This window comes from Cystoisospora suis (assembly GCF_002600585.1).
Source record: "Cystoisospora suis strain Wien I chromosome Unknown contig_5062, whole genome shotgun sequence".
In the NCBI taxonomy this organism is placed as follows: Eukaryota; Apicomplexa; class Conoidasida; order Eucoccidiorida; family Sarcocystidae; genus Cystoisospora; species Cystoisospora suis.
This window is the reverse complement of record NW_027157854.1, coordinates 1-8,529: the sequence shown is the minus strand read 5'-3', so window position 1 is coordinate 8,529 and position 8,529 is coordinate 1. Positions and strand designations below refer to the sequence as shown.

The 8,529-nt window shown below is 50.5% G+C and overlaps 2 protein-coding genes across 2 annotated transcripts; one reads left to right on the top strand and one right to left on the bottom strand.

The window, feature by feature from the left end:
• CSUI_008818 (uncharacterized protein) lies at positions 1–2,411 on the top strand. The gene has a single exon (XM_068068942.1). It carries the CDS (start codon positions 439–441, stop codon positions 1,441–1,443), a length of 1,005 nt encoding a protein of 334 aa, XP_067919083.1. The 5' UTR covers positions 1–438; the 3' UTR covers positions 1,444–2,411.
• Positions 2,412–4,573: 2,162 nt separating this feature from the next.
• CSUI_008817 (5 -amp-activated protein kinase subunit beta-1 family protein) lies at positions 4,574–8,384 on the bottom strand (the record flags this gene model as incomplete). The annotated part of the gene is made up of 5 exons (XM_068068941.1): positions 8,169–8,384; positions 7,273–7,361; positions 6,410–6,649; positions 5,256–5,327; positions 4,574–4,790 (listed from the first exon to the last, which is right to left on the bottom strand). The coding sequence occupies exons 3-5, from the start codon at positions 6,568–6,570 to the stop codon at positions 4,574–4,576; spliced, it is 450 nt and encodes a 149-aa protein (XP_067919082.1). The 5' UTR covers positions 6,571–6,649; positions 7,273–7,361; positions 8,169–8,384.
• Between the last annotated feature and the right edge of the window lie 145 nt (positions 8,385–8,529).

Sequence of the window (8,529 nt, the reverse complement as noted above, 5' to 3'; positions counted from 1 at the left end):
AGTCAAAGCGCGGGCGTTACAAAAACGGGCGACCGGAGCGTAACTCCTAGTGCCTTTCGTTGCAGGTGACTCTTTCCGGAGGCCTCCGACCCGGCGCCTCCACCTCTCCCGGGCCCGCGCGCTGGTGTGCTACCAACCGGGCCAGCTGATTCCGTGCACCGAGTTGGGCAGTTCGCGTTCCGGTGCGTTTCGTGTACAAATTTCGTTAAGTTTGGGGGAGCATTAGTCAGGGGACACGAACGTGTTTACTTTGGAGGCGTTTGCTTTGCTTCAAAAGGGATCGCCGTTGCACCGGGTTGAGTCCGGCGGTGCCGGACAGCCGGCACTACGTTGCGGCGACAGTTGTGTCTCCAACACTCGTTTCTTTCGAACAGTGAAGCAGGTGTTAAGTTTTACAGCTGTGAAATTTTTTGGAAAGAGCTGAGCTGGGCCTCAGCCATGTTTCAGAACACACCCCTTTTGCAAGGATTGGTAGGTGAGGCAATGCCAACGAAGAACGCTGGTGCTCACCCTGGAGCGGGCGGCGCCAAGCGCCCACCGGTCCGTGCTGCCACTTTCGCTTTTCTGATTATAGTGGCGGCAGCGTCAGCAGCAGCGAGCCCGGAGGCGAGCGAAGAGCGCAGCGAACAGACAAGCGAAAGAACTTCCTCGACGAACGCTGCCAGCGTGGAGGCCCTCCGGGGTCGTCTCCTACAGCAGCTAAGGGAAAACCCGATGAGGGAGTTGCCGGGCACGGAAGAGGCTCTGTTTCTTCAGGTCAACGAACTTGCCAGCACAAGCGAGGGACGGGAGTTGCTGTCGAATGACTCTCTTGCGGCCGAAGTGGCCTCTAAGGCTATGGCTATCGGCTTTCTGGAAACAGTCGCGTCCTCTTTCCGCCTCGAACTGCCGAAGCTGCCCCTGGTATGTACAGATATTTCGACGAAGCTGGATGACACTATATCCTATCTGAAGACTCGCAACATCGTCGTTCGCGGTAAACGGTGGTCTAGTAAAGCCCTCGATGGGCTGAAGTCCTTCGGCAAAGCCCTGAGGAACACCGGCCCGGTGAGCGTTGCGGCGAAGTTCCTGGGCTGGAAAGAAGATGAGGTCCGCCAAGAGCTAGACCAAGAGAGTCTGTTTCGTCTCATCGGCCTAATTGAGAAGGAAGTGACAGCACCTCTCGGGCAATTTGCGGCCATACTCGAAGTCGACCGACAGCGGGCTTCCTCCTCGACCTCGAAGCAGTACAAGGCTGTGCTGGATAAGCTCAAGGAGGTCGGCAAGGCCATCGACACATGCATAGCCTTCGCGCTGCTGGAAATTTACCGGTCTGGAGAGGGCAAACGCTCACGCATCTTTCCTGTGGAGGCAGTGGATAAAGCTTTGTCGCGCAAATCGACCGCCACATCAACTGAAGGTCCCCATACCGTTCACGAATCCGAACAGGAGGAAGACGACTAAACTGATATCGTCAGGTGAACCAAGGGCGGCGTACCGCACTGAAAAGAACCCCGGCACTCGCTGTGTGAACACCCGGCGCGGACTGTGTCAACTGTGCAAAGTGGCGTGGCAGCCAAACTCCGTTGTTGTCGGCTTAGAGCGTGACTGAAAGTGTGGATCTCCGTACCTTCAGTTTGGCTGTGCCATCTCGAGAAGAACCATGGAGGTGTCCACTCAAGTGCAGACTGCACCCATTCCGACTTGCCTCGTCGACCTCACGGGGGAACAGCGCTTTCACTGCTAGGGAGGAATGGAACTGTTACAGTTTCAGTGTGGTGTCGCAAGACCACAGGGAGAGCGGTCCCAAACTGACCCGCGACAACAATACAACGCGCAGACGGCACGCCCGCCCGCAGAGCCCCGGATGAACGCGAACTTTCGCGCATCCCCGACGAGGGGCGAGGCCGCAGCGGGTTCACAGTAAAGTCTTGATGTTTAGGAACAAGATGGACGACGCGTTTGTCGGCGGTGTCCGGGGAAGTGTACACGTTGAACAAGACAAAGTTGGGCTCTGCATGTGCGGTCAAGAGCCAGAGATGAACGCAGACTTGGGAGCAAATCGGTGAGGTCGAGAAAGCAGCGAATTGGCATCGATGTTTAAGAACCAGATGGCCAGCCCCTTCGTCAGTGGTGTCCGGGGAAGTGCACCCATGGATCAGGGGGCGTCCTCGCCTGTAAGTGTACGAAGGTGGCGATCTCGTAAGTAGGCAAAAGCAGTCGTTGAAGGTATGCTGTTTGGAGTTGGGAAGTCGTGCGGATTCGCCGTGCGGGCATACTCCATACCTTGGTACGTAAATGAATCCTGCCGCGTGGCTGAGAATCAGTCTGTCACGGCCATCCCCATGTTTTTGTAAGCCTTTTTGCTTTCCATGGTTTCCAGGTCGTCCGGTTTAGTTTTCCCTAGACCCTTAATTTTGTTGTTACGGCGTCGCCCTACGGTGGGTTGAATTTTGTATGTCTCCACTGTACCCGTGGCAGCCACGTAAAGTAACTTGGTTGCTGCTTTCCCTTTCACAAGCCATTTGAGCGGAGCACAGCGAAACATTGGGTTGGCTGAGTATTCGGGTTCGTGTACTCCTCAGTTGATCGTGGGGGCGGCCAGGAAACTCAGCTTGGTTGCTGGGTTCCCTTCCGGGCAACCAACCCATTTCAGCTGGGACGGTGGCCCAGCTGTTCGCCAGGTTTCCGGGATCAAACAATGCCCTGTGCTGCCTGTACTCATCTTCCAAAAGAAGAGATTCCGGAGTAGAATACGACTTCCCTGCAGCGATGGCAGTAGCCGAACAGCGAGTCGCAGAGATCGATGGGCTGTGGAGTGACGAGACACCCCAGTGCTGCTGTGGTTCGTCAGCCAAGTACACCCGCAGGGGCAGGTGTAGATCAACTGCGAAAAAGACTAAAGAAGCGCACATCTAGTCCGAGACCACCACCCCACGAGCGAACTATGCAGCAAGGACCTTGAGGTGGTACTACACTCACTGGTTCTAGTCAGGGATCTCCATCAGTTCGTTGCCACCAAACCACGACCGGGCTATGCAGCAAGCATGTTGAGCTGCTTCTACAATCACTCGTGCTAGTCGCTACTTAGGGGCCAGGGACCTCACTCAGTTCGTGCCAAGGAAGAGACCTGCGGCTGGAGCATCGGGTCACGTGCGTGAGAAGCTGATGACAACGACTTTCGCGGTTCCCAATAACCGAACTGGATTGAGTTGAGCGGCCGTCTGCCCTGTAACTCAACCTGTGCATCGTCCGAAGCCGTGTCCATAGTGCAGGGCTTCAAGTAAGTGCCCGAAGAGAAGGGCTTATTCTGCCGTAGCGATTCGTACGTTTCTGGAAGGGTTGCCGACAACTACGCCGGACCGTTAACATACTACTGGCCTTTGGTGGGACAAGCTCTCTGTCAAACCGCCTGCGCTTTGTGCAACTCTTGGTGCAAGGGGAAACAGGAGTGTGCGGTCTGTCTAGGCGCCCGAAACCAGACTATCTTAACGCCGATATGAGAGGCGACAAGCAAAGGCTCACTATCTGGTCGCTTCGGCCGCCTGGTCATAGGGGTGGCTCCTGCGTGTGCAGCTGTTCCGCGAACTCCAAAGTCAGCCGGCCCCCGTCGGAGCAGGGCGGCTTCGACGTTTTTTTTGAAAAAAACGCACAAGCATTCGATAGTCAATTAGCAACAAAGTACAGCAGGATAAAGATCGGTAGAGGGGTCCCGGCAACGACGAAGTACGCAGCGGCACCGAAGGTGGCGTCAGGGGGGCGGCACCGGCTGTTTCCCATTCTGCTTCTACAAAGGACGCTCCCTGTCCCCTTCAACTTCGGGGCCAGTCGAAATCTTCTGCCCAGTCTGAACGTCGGCGCACCTCAGTTCCCCTAGCCCCGCAGTAGTAGACTAAGTGAGTGATCCGGGCTGTGCAAAAAGAGATGGCCGAGGCAGTAGTGCGTTTCTACCCCTCCCTACAGGTTACAAAGTATGAGTGGCGACAGCTACCATCACAAACCCTGCTACCTTGGGGAATGCCGGTCCAAAGGAGACACACAACTTTCTATCGCACCACGTGCATCATTTGCTTCCTTCTTTCGCGGGAAAGGTAGTCACGATACGAAAGCCACCTTGGCGCGGAAGAAGCGTACCTACGGCTGGCCCTTATACAAGACGCAATTGACACCTGCCGACAGAATGTGCAAAGTCGATTGTATGAGAACAAAGAAAAGACGCGTAGAAGACGTCCTCCTAGCAGGGTCAAGAGCCCTTTTGCGGTTTTTGCAAAAACTCTTCTGTCTAGATCCGAATCACTATTGTGATGGGGTAAAAATAAAAGATGATTCTTATCCTATATACAGGTGACCGGCCGGTCTTGTCTCGGCGAGCTGAGAGAGGTGTTCTTCGCCCTCTACTCCTAGAAAGCATCTCCTTCTGTCCGTCGTCAGTCTCTCCTCTGAAGCTTTGCCCCGGTTATGAGCAGTGAGTGCTATGCTGAGCTTTAGTTTGTGTCAACTGTGTCGAGAGCCTTTCAGCGAAGCCCTGCTGACAAAGAAGACTACTCCCTACGTTAATAAATTTCCTTGGTTCTCCCTCCCCTGCCCTGGGACTTCAAGGCTTTGTGCTCGCTCTGCAGCTTCTCCTTTCCTTTTTCTTTCTCCGACAAATCAACATATTTGTTAAGGGATTAGGATACGCCGCAGCAAAACCCGCAGCAGCTTCTGCTGCCGCAGTGCAGTGATCTTCCCCGTCTTCAAGGTTCAGATCTTCTGGTGCCGCAGGAAATGGGTATAAGGGATTGACTGTAACATATATGTACGTGGTATACCTGGTAAACAGCATCAGAATACACACCCACACAAAAAACCTTAACGATCACGTCATTCTTGACGGGTCTCGACTTCTGCGTCTGATACTGCAGCCTTGAACTGTGTGTTCAGGCCTTCCATACAGACAGGATATATATCCAAGTCACTGCAGTCATCCATCTCGAGAGGTGGGTGTTGCTGTCTTCTTCTTACTCCTGAGTTCTCCTCAACTCCCTTCCCTCCGTCGCCATGAAGACGTCATCATCTTGGAGTTGAACGAGAGCGAAGTTATGTGTATCTGGAGAAGTGTCTGCAAATCACTGATTCCCTTTATTAACGCTCCTCTACCCGTCCATATTAAACAACACGCACCCAAGCTTCATATGTATATATGTGCATATACATGCGGTATGTTCATACGAACACATGGCTTGCCCAAGTTCGGCAATGTGATGGGGGGGAGTAGACCACCTGCCCTGACTGACCTCTGCCCGGAGGTGGGTCGGGCGTTGTCGATGCTCCACCGGTGCGTCGTCGCAATCGCTGACGTACGTGGACTTGAGAACGAAAGAAGAAGGACACACACAAAACACGTCATAAACAGAGAAGAAACCATGTGTACATACCGCCTACGTCTTGCTAGCTTGGTGAGATGACGATTCTCGGCGCGTGCCACGAAAGTGATCTTTCTACCTCATCTCTATTACAGCGTAGAGATGAGAACGACAGTACATGCTGTCGGTCACTTGTATCTACCACCACAGAAGAAACAGATGGCGTCACTTCTTCTCTACCATCATATATGTGTTGTCCACTGAACTTCTTCTCTGCCTTGTATTCCCTTCTACGCGCCGACAAGCTGATCGATCGACAGATCTCCTCTGCCAGAAGAGATATCGTGTTTCGCTTATCTTTCTCCTGCTTCTCTTCCCCTCCTTGTTCTTATCCTCTCATCAACGGCGTCCTATCACGCACAACGCTATCCTTCACAGCCAAGTCCCAACTGAAAGAACGAACACTATGCAGACGACCTACAAGACACGGGACACTGTACGTATTTACATAGAGAAAGAAAAATCTGGAGATACCCAAGTGGACGGAACCACACGGGCGAAGCTTTTCATGACTATACCATATATCTCTGTAACGGGAGGATAGATAATTTCCTCTTCCTGTTTTATTCTGTCCCAAGAGAAAAGACTGAGACAGAAAGAGAAGAAGGAAAACTTCATGTTTAGCTCTTCAGTCATCCTCTCTCACAGTACCCTGAGGTGTACATACATACTCATGAACTTGGGCCCACATTCTTCCCTCCTCCTTCCCCAGAGTTCGAGATCATTCAATTCTAGCTACCTCAGCTACTACGTCTCCCACTATCCCCAGACCCTCTTCTACTATACTATTAACAAAGATCTCTTTCGCTTTAAGCTTTTTCATGTCTATACTGTCTTTCTTCACTCGAGGTAGTACACCTTTTCGACACTTCTCCTTCTCTCCTTCTTCTCTCCCTTCTCCAACTTCTTCTTGTCTCCTAGAAAATCATTGACAGTGACTGTAGGTCTCTCCATTTCTTACTCTCTCCGGATCTCTCATAGTTCGTAAGGTAGACGCGACTCTCGAAGACTTGTGTATATCTCACCCGAAGACACTCGGAGCATAAGCGTCATGATAAAGATGATTCGCCAGACAGTGTACAGGAATGCCACAGCCAGGCCGAGGCGGGGGATCCATATCAGGCTGTGTACTGACGGGAGAAGAAGAACAAGATCCAAAGAACGAAGAGCACAAACAAGCGCACATGAGAATGAAAGGCCGAGGAGGATAGGGAGACAGGAACAGAAAGCAGCTTCATCTCCAAGTGAACAGAGGAATTTCTGGGCTGAAGGGAAAAAACGAAGAAAGAAAGAAAGGAAGAATGGACGGGAACAGAGAAGACCGCTCAGACACAGACAGATAAACGAATTCGCGACAGATACATGGATAGACTAAAGAAAGAAGATCGACAGATAGAAAGATAGATCGCAAACAGCTACGATATCAATATAAAGTGGCAGAACGATACACACATACATACAGACCGGAGAGAAAAGGACGTTCTTAGCTTTTAGGATCCATTGTGAACCCTAAAAGCTAAGAAGACTTGACAGGAAAGTGCCACGTGTATGTGGGATGGTACATATCCTTTTCAAAGAGAAAGAAAGGCAAGGCGGAACACCCATGGTGTTCCTTCACAAGACCAAACTAATACTCTCTTGTCTGATGCTGCGTAAGGAGTTTCAGAGCCCCCCGTTCTTTCTAGATGGGCAGTTCTGACTTTCTCCACTGAGGAAATCATCAAAGAAAGAGGAGATAACGAAAGACAACTGAAGAAAAAATGAGAAACTGGAGAAAGTCTCACGATCTCGAAGACGGAGAGGCGCGATGTGACAATCCGCCGTGAAATCTTTGTCGACGTATGTACACAAATGTAAACAAAAGAAAAGAAGAGTAAAACGAACCTACCTTCTACTAAGTAGAATGGGAATTGCGGGGGCATCAGAGGTATACTCTGTTGGCTCGGGTACGCACTGTCTGTACACCGCACGTCGTGCCTGAGAAATGAGTGTATGTACACCACAGCAACGATCCCCCCACAATGATGATGAAAATGACCAGAGAGAGAGAAGGATACAGGGCTTAGGGTGTCTATACAAAATGCAAACAGACCAGCATCAGAAAAACTTCTCTACGCACGGAGACAGATGTACACACACTCCCTCATGAACAGCCACTCCAGATATCCGACAAAGAAAGAAGAAAAAGACAAAACACTCATCTTCCGCTCTTCCTTTACATCTTTCTTTGCAAACTGACCCAAAAGCATTCACCAGAGCGGTATACACTTGTCCTCTGTCTCGAATCTTCATCGGAGAGTTTTCTTTACTTTCTTGCAGAGATATCTAGGATCTGTTTCTACCGATCTCTCCAAGAATACGACGCAGAGAAGCTCTGCACCTCAAAAATACACAAAACGGGCATTTTGAGACAGAAGATCTCCTCACAGCAACCCATTCGATGCGTGTGTCTCCTCTACCTACCTGTATCTATCTGTCTATGTACCCATTCTATCTATCTATATGTATACATGCACGCGATCACACTGCAACATATTTGAGACATCTTCATATACCGGTGCACGAATGTCCCTATGCATACATACACCTAGATCCAACCTATACAGCCATGTATATGTGCATATATATCTAGAGGCAGCCACGCTCTGATGATTGAGATTGAAGAGGTACGGCCACAGAAAAAGTATAGAGAAGGAGTAGGTAAGACGAACACCACCGGACTCTCCTAAGAATAAGAAGGAAAGAAGGATGAATAGAAGTCTTTTGTGTTGATTCCAGCATTACTTGTTCGTTCTCCGGGAGAATCTTGAAATTGAAGTGAGTAAAGTTCGAGATATCTAAGACATTGTTGATATTCCCATGCTCATCTGTCCGAGTTTGTTGATCTGGCGCATATCTCCATTGATCGTCGACTGAAAAAAGGGGTGTACGTACACCGCAAAACATACATACACCACACACACCAACACAGGCACATCATGCGGAACACATTCAACAAGGTTCCCCATACCACTGTGTGTATCTCTCTATATACATATACACATGTTCACGTCTATCTATCTATAATACATTTGTCCCCTACATTTGTTCCCACACATATACAGAAAAAAAATAGCCGGCCCCACATATATGTATATATATATAT

Coding starts and splice junctions, on each gene's coding strand:
- CSUI_008818 (XM_068068942.1), top strand. CDS start 439: ATGTTTCAGAACACACCCCTTTTGCAAGGATTGGTAGGTGAGGCAATG.